At 39.5% G+C, this 21,659-nt stretch overlaps 1 protein-coding gene across 8 annotated transcripts in view; it reads left to right on the top strand.

The window, feature by feature from the left end:
- The window catches only part of capt (adenylyl cyclase-associated protein 1), a 91,177-nt gene that overhangs the window by 47,678 nt on the left and 21,840 nt on the right, over nt 1-21,659 (top strand). The window contains exon 1 of one of the 8 annotated variants that reach the window (XM_083127054.1): nt 6,841-6,908. The exons of 4 other annotated variants lie outside the window; for them this stretch is intronic. Coding sequence is in view for 1 of the 4 variants with exons in the window: in XM_083127048.1 (XP_082983174.1) it covers nt 19,079-19,175 (97 nt within the window). In the remaining 3 variants the exon portion in view is untranslated. Of the gene's footprint in view, nt 1-6,840; nt 6,909-13,329; nt 13,458-14,867; nt 15,011-19,073; nt 19,176-21,659 lie in introns of those variants that run through there. 3 more of the 8 variants (XM_083127052.1, XM_083127053.1, XM_083127048.1) reach the window with 3 other exon arrangements.

Genomic DNA, 21,659 nt, shown 5'->3' with positions numbered 1-21,659 from the left:
TGATGAAATTGGGAAGGGTATTATCTAAACCCCTTTGCAGTTCGTGTAAAATTTACATATTATTTTCACATGTTAGTTGTTAATCAGTTAGAATTGTTAGATCCCTCTCCCTGGCATATAAATATGATTAATGCTTGCCAAATACAATGCGCATTATACACTTTCAATTTCGAACTATTTCGAAATTTCACAATTTCGATTTGTGAAGGTGATGACTTCAATCATATAGTAGCCGACCTCTGTAGCTGAGTATAGTTATCGTAACGTGCTGCGAATCTAGATGCCCTAGGTTTGAGCCCTATTTCATCCATTCATTCTCATCGTTGCAAAAAACCGAATAGGTAGAAAAGCGACATAAAATAACAAATAAGTAGGAAATATACTATGAGCGGAAGGAAAGAGGAGAGGATAACGAATATTCAGAACATTCTTTTGTTCGTTATCCTTGTTTCTGTAGAGAGATAATTTCAAAGCTTGTCTGTCGCTTCACAAAACTCAAAGCACTCACTTAGCTTGGATAATTCCCATAGCGTGTCTCTGTCGCTGTTCTTTCTTGTTAAATCCATTCCTGATCCGGTACAACAGCTAACGAAGGAAACCAAGTATCTTAATAACACCCCGTAACATAACTAATTTGCGCCATACGGTGTCATAATTGAAAGCTCTGATGCGTGAATAAAGCATTATGACTGCAGCGTATACTACCGTTGCACCGTAGAGAAAATCATAATTTCTATTTGTCTGATTTAAAGATTTTTTAAAATGATAACACTGATGATGTAATATTCATAATTGACAAATAATTTCAGACTGGCTAACCACAATATAAGCGGTGAGAAATATGTCTCGTTCAAAGGAATATTTGCCAATTAGTTTTTTTTTAGGTTTCTTGTTCACGCGTTAGTGAAGTTGATAATAGCTGCATAAATTTAGCTAATAGAATTACAGGCTTCTTAACTTTTTCAATTCAGGTATAACTATCTGCAAAAAACGTGGCGCTCACAATACAATGGGAGTTCTTTTTTGGCAGCGTAGTGTATTAGGGATATTGTCGAGACGAGACTTTATAGTGTCTAGTCTTGTCCTCGGTTTTGTCTCGTCTCGAAATACATAGTATAAGCTGGGCCTCCCCGAGGCGTAGTGGTAACGTCGTCGCCTTGTAATCAAGGGGTCCCGGATTCTATTTCCCGTGGAGCCACATTTCATAGTGGTTCAGATCCCACTTTAATCTGTAGGTCCTGTCCCGATTAGCCTATATTTTTGTTTTTGTTTTGTTTGGTAGCCTTTCTGTGCATTAAGCGGACTTAAAACAACAATTCAAAATTAAAGAAAAAAATACTATGAGACTAATTGACACATACAAAAGAGCATGGTATTTTATCGACAGGTTCAAAGTGTTATTTAATGGGGAAAATGTTTTTTGTAGTTTGTTTGAAAAAGTGCTTTTACAATTTGCATCCAATGGCGACGCTAAATGCGGTTAGCTTAAATGCGTTCCCAGAAAACTGGCTCTCCATAGTTTTTTTTTTAGTTTTTTTTAGTTTTTTTAAGAATACCTTATTACCATACACAGAAAAATGTTTGTGGAAAATTCCAAAACCACTTTCTGGTAACCAACCATTTGTTTAAACAGGCGACATAGAAATGATTGATTGTCATCACAACCAAATTATTTTAGTAATATCGGCCACTTATTTACAGTTACCAAATTTAGAGAAAGCTACTAATTTTTTTGTTTGTGGTTAAGAGAAAGCTTAACCAAATATATCGCTTCTTTTCTCTATATTAACTTTGTATTAACTTCCGAATTTCTTATATTTTGTGGATATTCCCAATCAGTCACTATGCCCCCCCCCCAGCCTCCCCCGCAGTGGCGTGCCTAGTATTTCCGAAAAGGAGGGGTTATGTTTCCTTTTTCTTTGTAGTCAGCCATCATTTTGCCATATTTTCCTACCTTTGACGTTCTTTTTGGGGGGAATACTGGGCCAAAGAGGGCGGCATAACCAAAGTAAGTATATAATATAGTTTAGAAAGTAGCGCAGTCTTCCCTCCCGAAGCTGAAAAAAGAGGGTCCTGGGCGGTCCCAACCCTGACGTCACTCACGGGACAGGGGTGACGCTGTCACTGACCTTTCCGCTTGTTTTAGGATCTGCATTTATGTGAGGGAGCGTGAAAGTGCCTTGTATTTCCCTTTTCTGTAGTTCTTGTGTGATAGTAGAATTTGTTTTGCAACAACAATAACATTTCAGGAAAATGCCGCGCAATTGTGCTGTTGCTTTGCGCCCGAACAACGCAAGAAATACAGTAGGTGTAAGGAAAAGCAGGCACGAAAGTTTTCGGTTTAAAGTAGATAAAATGAGGATTTTGGTTTCTTGTGGTGTGATAATTATCGAGGCAAGACGGAGAATGTTCTATAACCCTGTTATTGATAATAGCACGCATCCAAAGTGGGGCATAGGGGGCTTGACCCTCTCTCTCCAGATGTTTTTTTTTTTTCAGTTTGCATTAGATAAAATTAGGATTTCGGCTTCTTCAATGTGATGATAATTTGAGAGAAATAATTATCGAGAAAAGACTGAGAATGTTCTATAACCCTGTTATTGTTACTAGCGCGTATCCAAGGTGGGGATCAGGTGGCTCGAGCCCCATCAGGAATTTTTTCAGTTTACACCATTAAAAATTAGTCTTTTATCTTCTTGAATAATATGACGATAATTTAAGGAGAGAAATACTTATCAAGGCAAGACGGAGAATGTTCTATAACCCTGTTGTTGATAATATTGCACGTAAACTTTTCTTGCGCTTTGAAGTGGCGAACTTGAGCTCTATGTAGAGACTTGTCAGCATTTGGAAGCTGCACAACAAAGGTAGCTCCACACGTAGGGCGATTCGCTGGAATTTCTAATCTCTGGAAGACGCGAGAGGGAATGTTCGTAAATAAGAGGAGTCTAACTACTGGCAATATTTATGAATCGTTTATCTGCGGAAGGTTCTAGAATATAATGAGGATATAAATATGCGTTCATTAGAACCATTCCTAAATAGATATTCTATGACTGGACTGTGGATCCAATTAGAAAAATGGCGTTGTCTCTGACATCATTTCCTTTCAAGCGTTCAATTCAAGGACTTGTTCATGATTTATTTGATCGTGTACAAGGCGCTTTACTTCAGTCTCCAATACGAAATCATAAAAACTTCTGGTGACTTGATTTTAAAAAAATGTGTCCGATATAACGAGTGGCGTTCCCAGGATTTTCGGAAGGGAAAGTGGTTACGTATACTATTTTTGGTGGCCAGTCCTCATTTTGCCATCTTTTCCTGTCTTTGACTTTAATGTTTTAAAGGAATACTGGCTCAAATGAGGCTATGACCCCACCAACCCTCCCTTGGGCACGTCACTGGAGATAAATGAGTAAGCATTTAATCATATTGGGAGACGAAACATTAGATGTGTTGGGAAAGGAAGGGTTTTCACTGTGCATTAATTCTTTCGTGATCCAGCTGTATTCTAGAAGACTTCCTTTGTTTCGTGCCGATGTGTGACAAGACTGAGGAAGCTGTGCCAGACCATTTGAACACTTGCTAGTGCTTACGCCTGAATATGAACAATTTGGTGGGTTTCTGCTTTTATAAGAGCTGCAAACATAGGAGGACAAGACATATTAGTGGTGTTCAGGCTCGAATCGGAGAGAAATATTCGAGAACTGTCTGTGTCCAGTTCGCAGCCCATGCCCACAGTTTGAATCTCGCGCTGTCGAGTGGATTGTCCATCTCGTGCATGTGTAACAGCTTCGTAAAAACACTTCTGGTACACAGATGGTTTGATGTCTGATCAGAAGAAATAGAAAAAAAAAACACGTACTTAGATGGTTCCTGCACACAAAGTTAGAGCATGGAAACAGAGGAGTCAAGTGGTAAAAAAATTCCCGATTTCACGTTCAAAGTGTAAGAGGTTAGATCCTGTTAACACCACAACAGCGACAGTGTGCTCAGCGCATTTTCTGGATGCCGATTACGAACCGAACTTAAAAGCAGAACTGTTGACCATTACCTGCGTTGACCGCAGCTTAATAAAAACGCTGTACCATTTTTAAATTTGCCTGGTTGTGTGGTAAATTGTACTATTGTAGTAGTGTTCAACAGCCAAATGACATAATTGATCGAAGTGGACGTGCCAATAAACTTCAGATTCGAAAGCGAGCAGTGTAAAGACTTGAAGAGTTGTCTCCTCGCAAAATAATTTGCATGGCACATAATTCAGAGACTTTGAGTACTGGAAATATACCCAATATGCCCAATCTCCAACAAAATAGTAAGTTGGAAACTCTGAAAAGAAATTAAAATGTGCTGAAGAACAAATAAATAAACTGCAGACGCTACGGGATGAAAGTGCTAAAAAAGTAACTTTTGGATTATGAAACATGAAGTTGTAATGTCTCGGCCCCAGTGATTTAACCTCCAACTTCGCCTTAACACCTCACACAATTTTTTAAAAAGGACAACTTTGTGGTCATTTTGGCTCTAAATATACCATTTCACCCCCATAAACACGAAACACCACTCAAATAGAAAATTCTGAACAAACCTCTCCTCCACCTCCGAGCCGGCTTTCCCGCTTTTCATTACATGTTAATTCTATTGATAGTTAACCTTCAGCGACACAGTTTACTAGATATAGTCTGCTCTATACATATACATGTACATACACACACACACACTTCAGAACATTCATTCGATTTTTAAAACAAATTTATTTCCAAAACATGGAAGAAGTGTGAATTCCTATGCCGTTGCTGGTGCTAGTCTTTGAGATGTCCCGTGGCTGACGTCATCCGTGGAGGTTTACGAATGGTTCCGAACTTTTCCGAACGCCAGACTGCACCTCCCTGGGCATAACCCCCATCAACCCCCCCTTGGGCACGCCACTGCTCCCCCGGTTCTGGTTTTTTTCCCCCTTGCGTAGCCACTGATCATACCAAGACAGGTTTTGTAATTGACAAGACAAGACTGTGTTAAGTCTAGTCTTGGTACTGCTATTAAACGAAACATTTCTGGAGAACTCTTTATTTGGAAATTATTTTTTGTTACCTTTTGATGCATTGTTTCAAAGTTCACTTATGCAGTAGATAACGGTCCGAATGAAAGACGAAAATATTTGTCAATGTACGACCTGTTAGCGTAAGCAATATTACTGGATTGAGTTTCAGAGAAGACAATACAGCTCTTCCGCTTCCGAGTGTAAGTAGAGACATCTCATTTTACTCCTTAGAAGCATAATCGAGCGAGATCAAATTACACGTCACATGATATTTCTGTCTCTTCGTCACCATGGCAACCCTTCGTTCTAGTGATTCCACTGTGGACGGTAGGAAACGTTTTGTATTTGCTGACAGGCTGGGTTTGCCCTTGCTTGAGCCGCATATGAAGACACATTAAGGGAAAAATTCCAACCCGAGATCAACCACCTCTGGAATCGAACCCGGTTCTTTCACGTGACAGCTAGACTATGGAACCTAACCTCCAATTACGTCATAAAATATTGGCCCTTCTCTTTGCAGCAAGATTGTGTTGAACCACTCAGTTGGTGGAATTGGTTGATGATAGCGTCATACGCGCGGAAAATACAATAAACATTAAATGTTAATATATAAATTCAGTTAGAAAGTGTAAGCCATTTTACATATTTTTCGTTTATTTTAAATTTTTTGATTTACTTTTGTTTTGTGTTGTGTCCCACCCGTAACACCAAAAAACAATCAATTTCTCCTTTAAATGTTACATTTCTCCTTCAACTCCATTAGAATATTAAAAGGTTAATTTAATTCAGAAAAAAATGTTGCTTGACTACTATCAGTAGAATAGTTACTTTATTGCCAAAAATGTAGTGTGGGTACGTGAAATACCCCACACACACTGTTTGTATATAGATATATAGATAGATATAAACGCCGGTCCCCGTGGCGGAGTGGTTAGCACATCGCGCTACGATGCTAGAGGTCCCGGGTTCGAATCCCGGACTGGACATGAATGTTTGTGACTGTCAGTTCATCAATTACATCATATTACTCATTCCCATCTTCGCAAATTAGCCAAAAGAGACACAAAAAGCGAAGTAAAATAAAACCAATCAAGCAGATAGATATAAACACATATTGGTTTCATCCTCGTAATATGAGCATCGTCTCTCCACAAAAGTAGATCTGTTGGCCTATAGACATTTTTTATCATCAGAGCTCGGAAATTGGTGACCTGAATACACTCGGAAGTGACCTTAAAATTATCACCTATGATCGTAATTTGTATACTAAGAAGCAGCTTGAAGTTTTATGAAATGACCTGCCTTAACGGTGTACTTTGAGAATGTCTCTTCATTCGTGTGATCACTCATCCTCATAGTCGCAATTAGCCAAAAGTGGCCGAAAAACGACGCTTATAAAGAAATGCAAATGCATTATTCATGATCACTTCATTGCACTGAAAATAGCTGCAAGAGTTCTCTATTCTTAGTGAATAGTGGTGTCATTTGTGCATAATTTGTAAGATAATAGTCACAATGTTAAAGCGCCGTTAGTCATAATGATAAATATTCAGTTTACCGAATACTTTTGTAAACATAGGATGGTGAATTGTTGAGAGCGCCTTTCAATCATTTACCAAGTTATTTCGGATGTGTTGCTGCTTCAGTGATGAGTCTCATGGATGTGTTGTCCTTCCAGAAATATCTCGCCACGGGAAGATTCAGAAATATAGTGTGTGACGTCATGTGAGGGGTGTACAGTAGTTGTGCGCGAGTGGATTTTATTAAGACACGTGTTTGACTGCAATTATCTGAGTAATTCAAGTTGGAAACGGCAAGGTAAACTGTGCAGCGGCGGCTTTATTTGTTCACCTCGTGAAGAAAAAGAGTAAGTTTCTGATTTTGTGGTGTTAAAAATGAACTTGGAGGATAAGGATCAGTGTCGTAAGTAAGTAATCAGCCTCGTTTGTTTAAAGGGCCTGAAGTTTATTCATTGGATGGGCGTGTCAGAATCTAAATATTTGGCTTTGTATGTAGGATTTAAGGTTTAGGTGATGGATCACGGATTCGGGAGCGAATTTTAGATATCTAGAATCGAGATTTATGAAAGAGCTGTGTAATCGATATTTGAATAGCCGGTTTTCCAGTCGAGTCTTGAGAATCGAGTACTGGAATGTAGGTTTGGAAAACTAGTTTCTATAACCGAGATTTGGAAAGCAGTTTGAGGAATAGAGGTTCTGAAAGCGAGTACTGGAATCAAGTTTTGGAAGCGAGTGCTGGAAACAGGGGTTATAGAAGCGAGTACTGGAATCTTGTTTTGGAAGCGATTACTGGTATCTAGGTTGAGGAAGCGAGTACTGGAATCTAGGTTCGGATGCGAGTACTAGAATGTAGGTTTGGAAAAGGAATACTAAACTCTAGGTTGAAGAAGTCAGTAGTGGAATCTAGGGGCGAGAAGGATACTGGAAATTAGCTTCGGGAAGAGTATACTGCAATCGAGGTTCGGGAGACATGATTTGGAAGATGAATATTATTAGTAAACGAAGTTTGGAAACAGATTTCTCTAATCGAAATGTTGAGAGGGACTCATTTGGCAGTTTTCCTTTACAAATGCACACATATGTTACCAGCATGCCGTAAGTCTAATAGAGACCACTCCCAGGACTATAACTGTCCAGCCTTATAAAATGTGCTATTTTATGTGAACAAGAGTGGACATAACAATCGAAAGCCGGCAAGCAAGTTCTGGGTCGAGATTCAGTTTCAGCATGAGATTTTGAATTCCTGCCAGCCGAACCCTAGTTTAGCAAGCTACATAGAGCAATGTGAAGTTTAGCCGGTATAAGCAGTTTAGGAACGGCTTAATTGTCCATGAAGGAAGTAAAACGCATGGAGCTAAGACATCTCTGTCGTTACTCAGTGATGCTGCGGCAGTGCAAAAGATCTAAAAGAATTTTCAAAGTTTATAAAACTTGATGTCTTGTAACCACTTGGTAATAAATGTTTATAATGCTACAGAACTAACAATCCGTGTACGCCCGCCTCTGAACTTTGGAATTTTCCACTTGTGATGGCTCGTGGTGATTCATTATGTGCATTGCCTCTTCATTTAGTTAAAAAGCGAAAATATGTTGTCAACTCCTGAGGAATTTTCATGCCAATGCAGACGTTATCGAACGGTCGGGTCTTATCTTTTCGCTAAACGCGAGGACAACCTTGCTTTCTAACGTCACCGGGGAAGGTTTTGTTGTTAGGCTAAATCAGTGTTCGGAAAGTTACTTTTTTAAAAAGTAACTAGTTACAGTTACAGTTTTCGTTACTCAGTTGCAGTTACTGGTGGTAGAAATTAGTAGAGAAAAGCAAATTTTAAATGAAAGCGTGCTTCGTGCAAAAGGGTTGGCCGAGACTGAACCGTATATGACGTGTGGGATGTTCCTTTGAAAGTACATTATTTTTGTGCAGGCCTGTTATTTTTGTTGGTGGTGTCGTAAATTTGACTACCTGTTGCTTTAGCTTTTATTTTTTTAGCGTTTTCTGCCACTTGCGGCAAATCACGACGATGAGATTGGTTGATGTAGATAAAACTACCTGAAATGTTTGCGTAAAAAGTATCCCGAGAATCCTGTGTCGTTGTAACATTTGTAAAGAACAATAAGTTACACATCTTGAACATCTTTCGTAAGCACATTCCCTTGCTCTCGCGCAGATATGTACTGACTTTTACCTATTTTTACGTATTACAGCTCCGTAACATCCGACAATGAATTGCGTTCCTTTCGGTAAGCTGGCTTTTGGAACACCCTGTATGTGAAGGATATCGTTGCAAATTTTGTGCAGGTAAACACTAGACGTTAAATGGGCCACGAGATCATGATATCTTATGCAAGGTATCAGTATATAACAATTTGTATTGCAACGAGCGTGGCGAAAATTAGAATTAATAGCATGCGTAGGGGTAAAAAAACAACAACAACAACAAAAAAACGGCAGCCCACACTTCGTTAATTCATATGACGGCAGTTGCGAACACAGTCCCCATTTATTTATATTTCAAACAAAAACAAAGCGCGAGTTGTCGGGACGTAGCTTTTGATTTATGCCATGGCATTTGGCATGACACTAGTGGGGGTTACCTCCGCTGCGACATCATTTAGAATGGAGTGAGGGGAGAGGAAGGACAGAGATGCGTACTGTATAATGTGAGTAAGTCTCCAATAGAAGTGTATATTCGTTATACCTATAGAGAGAGTGCCAGTGCTAGCTAGAGGTATTCAAAGTGAAGGTAGATATGCTTGTCTATGAAATTTATTGTTTCATTTTTAGCAATGGAGGAACTACATTTCATATCCAGTTTTGTAGATTTTGTTAGGAATGATACCTACACAACCCTAGTCTCGATATTCTAGACGAGAACGAAACCAAACCCTTCGAGATTTGTCGAGGCGAGACCTACTGTCCCAGGACCTCGGTCTCATTCGAGACTTCATGATACTGAAAAAGTTACCTAAACCAAATTTATTACACTACTTTTTCAAACATACCAAGTGGACATCAGGTCTCACTGATAGCACACTGGTAACGTCTTTGACTTGTAATCAAGGTGTCCCGAGTTCCATAACCGGTGCAGGCACTGGTTCGGATCTCTCTTTAAACTAGATCCATTTCCGATTAGCCTATCTGTGCATAAATGTGGACTAAAGCTAAAACTCGAAAATGAAAATTAAAATAAAATGGAATCAAATTCAAGTTATATTCTATTTTCCCTACTGTAGGGCAAAAGACGTAACTGTCAAAAGAGCAGACGGGACTGTGTCCGTGAAACCCGTCCACGCCGTCGAACCCGTCGCCGCCTTTGCCAAAGCTTGCCGTACCACTGTTGAAAGGGTCAATGGTCTCTGCATGTTACGACGCGAGTGCATCGGCAACAGCTTTCATTTGACTCAGCACCCGGGAAGCCGGTAGAGGAGCTTCACGCGAGGACTTACGGAAATGTGCGACTTTCGAAACGCGCCCTATATACGTATGTATATCCATATAGAAACATTGGTATCTTGAAAACCTCTGCTTTGATCTGTCGACAGTCAAACGATACCAAATTACGATGTGGGAAAGATGATATGGCATAACAGGTTATTTAACCTGATGTGCTGGAACGCGCCTGGGTTTACATGCGCGCACACGTTAACATGGACATATGAAGGACTGAGATGTATTAACATGTCCCTTGAGCAAACGAGCGAAAATGCATTCTTGCTTTCGTGCCAGAATAAATATCGATTTGTGCCAATTGTCTCATGTTACTATACGAGTGCACCGCGTGCATCTGTGACCTTGCTGATCAACATTAATTACAGAAATACTGATCAAAATTGGCTTCGCCGATGATGCAGTGGTAGAGTCGTTGCCTTGTAGTCAAGGGGTCCCGGGTTCGATACACGGTGGAGGCACATAGTGGTTCGAACCCCACTTTAAACTGTAGGTCCAGTCCCGATTAGCCTTACTGTGCATAAAGTGGAGTTAAATCACCAAATCAATCAATCAAAAATGCTAGAATACACGAAGATATATATTCCATAGGCGAACTAACCAGCTAGAAGCCTTAATGGATTTTTTTTAATATGCAGCATGGTTAAGAAAAACGTGGCTATCTTCACAAATGGAAGTGGATCCTTATAGTTTATAATAATAAGCCATCCTGACAGTGCCTTAGTTTTGGCGCTAAAACGGAGGGGCGGCTTAAGGGCCGGGCGACTGCCCAGGGCGCCGTCTTCAGGGGGAGGGCAAAACACGATACGTCATTGAAAATATGCAACCCAACAATACAAAGCTGATGTGCAGGTTACATAAATTTTAACGCCAGTAAGCATTAAAACACGAACACATAGGGAAATCCAATTTATAATCAATCATGATTTGTCCTCGTATTTTAAAATAAGATGTCATATCTATTCTGAGGAGTCTCGTGCGAGAGCCTGATGGCATTTATTCCACAGCATAAAATCATTCAGCTTTGATGTTTGGAAACCAAGACTTTTGTCTAGTTCTACACTAACCGCCCTTTGTACGTCGGCAAGAGAAAGGAATTGTGATTAAATCTACACATTTGCGCGATGCCAAACATTCTACAAGGACCAGCATAAGCGAAGAACGTTTGAGAAATATTGTAGGGCCCATTTAGAATAAATGAGCTTACTCTGAAATAAAAAAGGAGGTGGCCGCGGTGGCTCAGTCGGTAACGTGTCTGACTACCATGCTAAAGGTCCCGGGTTCGATCCCCGGCCGGTTCAAATCCGGGAACTTTTCTAGCGGTGGAAGCGGCCCCGGCGCCCACCCAGCGTTGAATAACATGGGTACCTGGGGGAAACCCTGGGGGGTAAAGGCGGTCAGGGGCGTGATGCTGATCACATCACCCCCACTCACGACCGGATCAAGAAAGTGTGGGGCGTTACCCCCACACCCCCTATACGCCTTCATGGCGTGGTGCTATGCACAGGGGAACACTTTAACTTTTTTTTACTTTACTTTACTCTGAAATTTATTTGTAAGGGAGGGTATCAGTTTCTATATTTCATATACGTTTCTCTCGTTTCTATTTTTAAACAATACGGTCTGAGCCATAGGTATTTCAATAACCTGCATCTTCATTAGCGCCAAAACCTGATTATTTCTGATTACATAAGAGTAGGTATTTGATTGTTTCAATTGTTAAAAGTTCATATCTAGGCTTCGAATAAATATCAAGTAAATTTAAATATTTTTCATAAAAAAACTTACTTTTTTTGTATGACGAGGAGACTACTGGAGTACTTTGAAGTCATCAGTCAGGTCTCTTCTGGAATAGTGGCAACTCGTCGTCGTGTATTCAAGAGGTCTCGGTTTCGATCAAGGGCACCCGCAGGGAGGGGCCCGGCCACGCCCCCCTTAGATTTCCGGAAAGGGTTAATGTAATTCGAATAGTGAAATTATAGCGATATTTAGTGCATTTATCCGCTTCAAAAAGAGAACATATTTCCATCCTCTACCAAAAGGAAAGAGTTAAATTCGCGCACTGGTGTTAACTAACTATATGCATAAAAGCCACAAATTAGAGTGCGTCCAGGCGTGCATATTTTGTTGTTATCAGACAACATAAACAGCTTTTCATGCGTTTAGTGGAGGAAGAAGAAGAAGGTGGATGGACATGTCTCATTATTCACGCGGTCATTGCAAGATAGTAATTGTGGATCATAAACCTTGGCGGTAACGGTATGGCAGAGAGCATAAGGCATGAAAAATTATGGTTGCCAACTTCGTCAGGAAGTTGCTAAATTTGATGGATTTGTTAGTGGACATTGGCGAATGAAATTCACGAAAATAGACAAGCAGTTAGTTTTGGTAATTTGGGTGTTCTATAGCGAACAATCTAGAGGAACTTAAGTAACTGTCTGATAGATGTGCCTTGACTTGCGAAGTGGAATGGTTAGCGCTCTCTCTTTTGGTGCTAGCGTTCCCGGGTTCGATCTCCGGTGGGAGATCCCAAATTTCATTGTTTACCCAACAACGTGAGGACTGGTGAGGTGCCACTTGAAAATAAGAGTAGCGGAGTCCGGTATCGAAAGCCAGGAAACAGCGGCGTTGGGACTCTCATATCTCACCACGTGTAACTCCCCCTCCAAAAAAATCCGCTTGGCAAACCTTGCCTCTCAAAGAGTTATTGCGCCTCGGAGTATATTTTAGTCATAGTAGATGCGTCTAAAGAATTTATTCATTAATATTAGTAGACATGTTGTGTACTTTTGCGGATTCGAAATAATAAATTTTGAGGAAACCAGAAATGCACCATCCCTTTAGTTATGTTTTTATTTTTGAAACTTGAAAGTCGAATTTCACTACGCGTAAGTTGTATAAATTCGATATTAAGGATAAACATTTCGAAAACGTATGCACAAAAACGCAGTTATACTCACACCGTAATTCATTTTTTTTATATATTTAGTGTCGCTTTTCTGTCACTTTTGAGTAACCGCGACGATGAGGATGAATGATGATATTGGTGAAGAGACATTTACAAAGAACACCATTTCGGGTTTCGAACCCTGAACACCTACCGTAGCATGTTGTGATAACCACATCGTTGTAACGACTTGTTTAAATATTAGAGGGAACTCGCATCACTACATAATTTTTTTATATTTTTTTTAATGTGCACATTTTAATTTAATTTCAAATGTAGTTTAATGAGTTCAACGATCCAACAGCTGGCAACGCTGAATTGAAAATCACATAGCGTGCATTGGGCATCCCTGAAACACGTGGTGCGGTGTGGGCTGTGGGCGATGAGTTCGTTTCTTGCATTCGTAGTGTAGTGATTGTAGCACTTGCCCGGTGTTGGATTTCTCCCGGTTTGTGATCCACCCGTCGTGCAACTAGTGCAATAAATCTGCCGTGTTGTCACCTGGTAAGTTTTTCTGCCATACTGATGTCATGTCAGTTGCTATCATTGTTTTTAGAAACTTCTCACTGGCTTCTTTTAGCCGTAGGTCGCTTACTTAATAATCAAACGTTCATAGGAACACATTTTCAGAATCGGATAGCTGTCAGTTCAACATTGATCATTGCCGACAAGTATATTGCCGAAAGACTTTGTTTTCAAGATTTGTCCCAATTTTTTGGCTCATCTGTGGATCTGACGATTGTGCTTCTGCATAAGATATTCTTGTAAGAATTGTAATATCGTCTAGACAATATGAGCCATACAATATATTGATATAGGTTCCTGGAACCAAAACAGTTATGCACATTTTGGGTTTTGTATGTAGGCAGGGCCGGATAAGACGAAATTGGGCCTGATGCTTGAAATCTTCGGTGAACAATAAACACAATGACGTCACAGCGCAAAGAATAATAGTAACTGTATAATAAGTAACGCTGTGTCTAGGCGTCCGAAATTGGGGCTTCGAATTTCATTCTAAGATTTATTTTCAGGTTAATATAGCAAGAGAAAACTGTTCAGCTTTCGGAAAATTCTCGTCTGTTTTCATCTGGGCCTATTTCAGGAATGGGCCTAATGCTGCAGCATCGATAGGACCCACCTTAATCCGGCCCTGTGTGTAGGTATATCGAGGGTTACCCAGTGCTCGAAGTGCAAATCATATTGGGGATGGTCGCTATTTAAGCCTTGGTGCTAGATGGACGGATGTTCCCGTTTTAATGAGAGGACAGTGAAGGGGGGGGGGGTTGTAATATAAATGAAAGAAGATAAATGTGTATTCTTGAAAAAGTTATCACAAGTGTTCGAACTGACGTTCATTCTGATCCACGCTCTACTGAATTACAAACACCACGATTGATCATGTGTTCCCATTAGAAAAATACCTTTTCTGATATACCCAGTGCCACGCATCCTTGCAGTAACTACGCCAGCAAGTTTTAGAAATGAGAAGTTCGAAAGTTATTACAGAATACAGTCTTTGCATAGAGTAACAATGATACATCATTGTATATACTGTCATTTTTTTTTTCTAAAAACTTGAGGACACAGGGATGTTAGCCACTTTCTGGGAGGGGCGTGGCCCCCTTTCAGCACGTCTACTGCTGTTTCGAGAAAGCAAACATGATTATTCCGAGCACGCGTTTTCTGCAACCTGTTGAAAAGGCAATGTACGGAAGCCCAAGTTCGCCACCGTTTCAGGGTGTTTGCCAGACGAATCATGTGCGCTTGCAAGTTGCACTACGACTTGTGGAGAATAGATTTGCTGCTAACATAGGCGACCGAATGTTGCAAAGCTCACGACGAAGTGTAATAGGTCAAGAGGCTCGCTTAAAGGTCTTCATGCCGGATGACGTAACGTGAAAGTGGGATAAATCCTAGTGACCTCAACCGTGAGTCATCTTCCCGGTGCTCACCCAGCGGTAACTAAGCAAAGTGATTTTTGTGTTTGCAGTTGTCGGGAATCCTTTGCTGTTTACCCGAACAAAAGTACAAGGGAAATTCGTTGTGTTTTTACTTTCGTAAGTATCGTCCTTATAAAGCAAGGAAAGTGCCGTTAGAGATTTATTGGGAAAATGCTGAAATTTCTATAACTTACATACTATTATATTGAAAAAAAAAAACAAAAAAAAATTTCTTTGCATCGTGCATTGCCTCCTTGATATTCACCACAATCTGTCCCGTGCGCCAAAAGAAATACAAATTATAGTAATTTGAGGGTGAGTTTTAAAGATTTGATAACAGTGGCAATTTTTGCTGACCAGTGATCAAAGTGAGGGAGGGTGTGGGGATAGGTAACCCGCATGCTAGCAAAATTTACGCAAACCGTGGTAAGACTCTAGTTTACGTCCTTTTCCTAAGGAATACGTGTCATATATCGTTGGAGAGGTTATTTTATAAGGAATTCAACAAAGTAAATCCCAAGGCGAAGAACAATTTCCTGGAGGAGAAAATCGAGAAAAACCGATGTTGTCCGGATATGCGTGATTGAACGTACTGAGGACATTTTTCGATGATGAAGCACATATTTTGGGGTGAAATGAGTGCTAATGGAACCTAACCTAACAGGCCTAACCTAACCTCGTTCCCGTGAATGGTTAGTGACAGAAAGTGTAAAAAGAAAAACTTACTTACCCTACGGATGCCGGAGCGCCGGCTGTCTGCTAGCACGGTTTTGTAAACGGGCAAGAAGGAGTGCGCAAGAAAGATGTAAACGGGCAAGAAGGACGTAAACTAGAGTCTAGCCCAAAGCGTCTCCCAGCTGTCTTATTGTCACTATGTGAAACCATAGGAGCATCACCCAGCCAACCTCAAGTCTTGACCAAAAGCCCCATCCTCAAGCTAACGTTTTATATTTTAAGTGCTGCTTCTGACTGCATTGAATATTCTGAATGAGAAGCAACCACCCATTTTTAAAATTTGTATCCCGGTATGATACATTTAATAAGCTTTCATAGTAAAGTTACTAAAAGGCATATCAAAGTTACTATCAAGTGTGAATGTGCATTCACACACACACATATATATATATATATATACTTTCACTCACATTTCTCACTTGGCCGGCCTCTGTTGCGGAGTGGTTAACACAGTGCACTAAGACACCAGGGGTACTGGGTTCATATCCTAGCCTGGGCATGGGTGTTCTTTGTGCTTCCCTTCATCAATTTCATGACATCATCCTTCATCCTCATCTTCGCGATTAGCCAAAAGTGACATAAAAGCGAAGTAAAAATAAAACAAAGCACTTTTCTCACCTCTTTTCTCCCAAATTTGTCTGGGCACACATTAATATCGAAAAATTCCTAGATAAAAATTCAATATTGTGCTAAAAAGATAATTATCTTTATTACATAATCAATGCATGCATTTTTCACAAGCCTGCTGTTGATTTACATATTTGTTTCTTATTTACTTATCTATTTGACCAATTTCTTTTTGCTGTGATTAAGAGTAGGAAAGTGATTTAAAATAAGTAACATATACACACACACCAAAGTTGGCAAGATTTTAAAGTATGAGAACCTGACAGGGTTCAGGGACTTTTTTACTGTCTGCATACTTTTCTGGCCATCTATGGGTTTCATGAGCTGTGCTTCCCACCAGTGGCATAGCACAGTTTTCTGTGCTCCCACATAAGTGAGACTTTTGTGGATAGGAAAGTTCCCAGAAACAACCAATCTGTTAACGTGCATGCTCACACACAGTAAGATATGTGTCTAGTGTGTGTCCATGTATGATAAATTAAATCTTACCTGAGAGATAACAAATAGATTAATTACACTGCTCAAAACAATTAGGGAACCTTTGGGAAAATATATTTTAAGTGACATTGAGCTAGCTACACCTGCCCGAAGTCAAACTGAGAAGTAGGAAAGGCAAGTTCAGTGCCACGTAGACACCTGAATCACAGATATGTGATGTCAGAATGCATGAATGCTGGGAGCTCCAGTGGCCCATGGATAGAGCAAGTGAGTGAAGTGTCAAATTGAGAAAATTCTGCAACAGTTAGATTCACCAGAATCTTTCGTGTGGAGAACCACAGACAAGATGGAGGCAGGTCAGGCAGTAAACTGTAGCATTAGCCCTTGTAGTGTCATGAATTGTCATTGGTCGATTGTGGACTGTCCTTCAAATGACAGGAAATGTTTGGAGGATGCCAGGCTAGACTGCCCATGAGAGATGACAGCGAGGGAAGACTGTTACATAGCGTTAACAACTCATTGGAACAGGTGGGAAAATGTAACTGAACTGCAACATGCGCTTTGTACTCAAACCAGATGCAGGGTGTCTATGCAAACTCTCCGCAATGGTATCCATGCAGATGGTCTCTGTGCATGCAAGCCAATGGTGTATGCTCCTTTAACTTCACCACACCATATGTCCCATAGACACTGTACTGAGGAAATTTTAATTGGGAGCACACAGAGTGGAGTTTGCTTCTGTTCTCTGATCAGCCGATGTTCTGTCTACAGTTCAAAAATAGGGGAGTCTTAATTTGGAGGGAAGGTGGAACTTGATGTAACCCAGCTTTCGTGCAAGAACCATCCCACTATGGTGGAGGAGGACTGATGGGGTGGGCAGGAATCAGTTTTTTTGGGCATACAGATCTGTATATCATCCGAAATAGTACTTTGAGAGACCAGAAGTATGGAGACGAGATTCCCTGACCCCTTGTCATGCTGTATGCTCCAGCCATTACTGAGACATTCCTCTTCACGGACAATAATTCTTCTGAAATAATTCTTGAAGCTTTCCTGGCAGTGAATATTGAAGAGGTTTTCTCGGGCAATCAGCCAGATGATTTCCGGAAGCCTTTCAATAATTCTTCTCTCGCAGAGCTTTGTTTGTGGACAACTTACATCAGGAAGAGAGCATTGATCGCATGCTTGCCGGATCTAAATCCTATTGAATATGTCTGGATTAGGAGATTTCCCTCATTAATGAGTGGTGGAGAATCCCCCAAGACCTCATCAATTACCTCACGAAAACCATGCAACACAGGTGTGCAGTGATATTATCTGTTTGGGAAGACCATACACTGTACTAGAAGTCAGTTCCCAATATCATTGTGTCTGTTTTGTTTTTGTTCTGGTATGCACATTGCCCTTTAATATATCATGTCCTGTGATCCTTGCGTAGATATTGTTTATGGCACCTTTTCTACTCATACTGCAGTGTCTTCTACTATATCTGATACCAGAAAGGGGGATTACATATAATTCCTAGTATCGTTACTGTTCCTCAATTGCTTCCCTAATTGTTTTGAACAGTGTATTTACATTAATATCTAGTACAATGCGTACAAAGGACATATATTAGATTTTCTTTACAAATACAATTAAACTTCAGAAAATAATATGAGTTAGAATATAGGATATTTTTAAATATATATATATATTCTTAAAATTTTTATTTAGCTCAGTAAGAGGAATTATATTCCAATATGCTTTTTTGGCATGATATCAGTCTCTTTTGTTTTATCTATTTTGAGTGTTGAAAGCATGAGTTAGCAGCTATTCAAGAAAATGCATTAATCATAGTCAATCATTTTCGATCTTGTTTTCCTTATTATAAAAATATTCTACATTTTAAAACCTTATTTGTTTCAATGATTATTAATTTTGACAGTGTTTCTCATTGTTTATGATTTTGTTTCCATATTTGTTTACTGCATCTGCAAGTCTTTCAGCCTGTTAAGGTTCAAACTGCATTCGTTTGCTCTTCTGACTGGAAGCTTTAGCTCAGCCTTGAATTCGCATATCGTTTGCGTTCTTTAATTTGTTAAATAAATATGCTGGAGAGGCAGTTTAGGCATTTGCTTTGCATGTTTCCTATGAGAAATAGATTGGAGGGCTGGCTGTTATCGTGCAGGAGTTGCATCTGCTTGGTCGCATTGTTCGATCTTTTTTTCCTGATCTTCCAATCTTTGTTCAATTGTGTTTCGATCTTTGTTCAATTGTGTTCAATTTCCTGTCGCTCAACTTTCGATCATTCTCTTTATTTGACGAAGGATGTGTTGCTAGATATGTTCACCCATTGCTTCACTGTGATGTGTTGCAGGGTGCGATGTTGACACTGATCCTGTGATGTCATATGAGTTAGCAACATTAGTGGGCCGTTTGGAAGTTGTTACTGATCGTCTGGAGTTCATTGCAAGTATAATGTCATTGCGCTGCACTAACTGTGAGTATACTAGCTCATTTCTTATGACTATTTGGTGTTATAGATTTTGTCTTCATAAACGTTGTTCACGTTGCGGAAATATAAGATTTGTGTTGCTTGACACTATGACTACCAGATTCATATTGCATGGCATTACTGACCCCCCCTCCCCCCCCCCTCCTCTCCTCTTCCACCTTGCTGTTAGTTTTTCTCTTGGCCAGTAAAATTATTTTGTCTTTTCTGTTGCAATCGGTGAAATTGTCAGGGCAGGAGAAAGCCTACTACAAATAAAAGGAACGAATATATGACTACAGGTCTTTCAAGAAGTTTTGCACAGTGTACTTCGTGTACATCATATAAATTAAGGAAATGTGCAAAACAAACCACACTTTTACCTTAATGAACAAGAGTAACTGGAGTTCAGAATGTTCATTCCATATTTTTCGTTCATTTTAGAAAACAGCAGTTGATAAAAATGTCTTATCATGATTGAATCTTACGTGAGATGTGGCAATGATCTACCTGCAATCATCTATTACCAGGGTGGCTACTCACCGGGAATTCCTTGAATTCTGGGAATTATGCGTGTGAATTTTTGGCTCCAGCAATTATGCGTGAATTCTACTTGAATTTTTCTCCGTAGACGTGAAAAATTGCAACTTTCGTTAATCCAAATCCCATTCAATTTATATATATTAATTAATGCCCTGAGGCAAGTTTTTACCGGTTTAGCTTTTATTTTGATCGAGGAAGGAAAACGAAAGATAGCGGCGTGGAAAATAAAACAGAAATCTCTCAATCCGTTTACTTTGTTAGTCTCCTTTGCACTATCTATCTGACTATTGCAAGATAAGATATCTTGAAGTTGATTAGGTAAATTTGAGTTTGAAGTTCTTTTAAAATTAAATTTTTTCGTAGATTACTGTATTTCATAACATTTTGGAATTGTGTTTATAGATGTAATTCGAGTTTGAGTATGTGAAATGGCAATATTCCGTTTAATTCAATTAAAATTTTAGATAACTGGAATTGCACAGACCCTTTATATTGTTAATATATTTGTGTGTTGCGGGGTGAGAGGTGGTAATACATAAGGTTGAAATGGAGAGAACATCTGCATGTACCCTTGAACTTTTGGGAAGTTTACCTTGAAAACCGGGAATTATTCTTGAATTTTATCAAGGTCCTAGAGTGGCCACCCTGATTACCAGCTTATGGATTTTAGGGTCTGTATTTTTCATACGATTTCCGAATGGTTTCACTACTTGAAATGATTGATTGATTGATTTGATTTTGCTTCACTTCACTTTTCTGCCATTTTTGGCTAATCATGAAGATGAGAATGAATGGTGACGACATGGATTAAAGGACAATCACAAATATACAGGGTGGACACAACAAAAGCACCACAGAGAACTATCCCGGCTGCAGATCCTCTTGCCAGAGCCTCGTTTGTCTGCAAACTGCAGTCCAGGGTGTTGTATGTGGAAATGGGGTTGGCATTTGGATATCTCTAGAAATGGTCACCACTTACAGCCCGTTACTAGATGGAGAAGGTACCGAAGATGCAGCTGCCAGAAGCAGATGAACGGCAATTGATAAATCTGACATTACTCGACCAGATCTTCCAAGAGCTGGAACAGAACCTGAACATGTCGCTATCAGTACTAGGTGGCTTTTTCTGAGGAACAAAATGATATGTTTCAAATCAGATTTATATATGCCATGACCATAAAAGAATCCCTGTAGTTTTTGACCGAAGCTCAAAAACAGACTCACGTTTACAATCCAAAAATGAATTTGAATTAGTTTAAAGACAATTGAAGCTCTCTGGTTGAGAGCGTGATTGCTTTGGAAGAAACTTAATTCTTAATATTTCAGTTCTTATTTTTCACTTATTAAAATACAATACATGCAGTTGTAGTCATAGTTGAGCTATTAATACTAATGAATACACTGTAATTTCAGTGGCTACATTTTTTTTTCTCACTTTATAAACCCCTTTTCACAAGAGTGTTTATTTTTGTGATTTGTTTTTATTAAAAATAACTTTTTTCCTCTGTTTAGATAAATATTTGAAGTTGTTGCAAGATAATCGAGAAATGAGGGACTTTGATTTCAGTACAGACATCCAAAAGGGGCAGAAAATTAATGAGAATAAAGAAAAATACCAAAACAGGATTTAAGAAAACTTGGAAAGTTTAGTATGATAAACCAATATGCCGTTATTACATTATATCTAAAGAGTACAGATGAATTGTTTCATTCTTGTTCTTAGTTTTGTAGAACAGAATGTGTCACTTCATATCCAAATCCTTACGTAAATGCCCACTTTATGCCTAGTTGGTGCCAAAATCCTTGACATTTAACGTAGACAGTGTAATGTATACACAAGGGGGACCTTGGCAACCAGTGTGAGCTTAACAAATGCCGTTGTAGGATTGAAATAGGATTATCCTGGTTTTCAGTTGTTGAGTGATAACCTTGCATTATCCTTTACAATTA

The sequence above is a fragment of the Lepisma saccharinum genome, chromosome 8 (genome assembly GCF_977018435.1).
Source record: "Lepisma saccharinum chromosome 8, izLepSacc3.1, whole genome shotgun sequence".
NCBI lineage: Eukaryota > Metazoa > Arthropoda > Insecta > Zygentoma > Lepismatidae > Lepisma > Lepisma saccharinum.
This window is presented reverse-complemented; position numbering and strand designations above follow the sequence as displayed.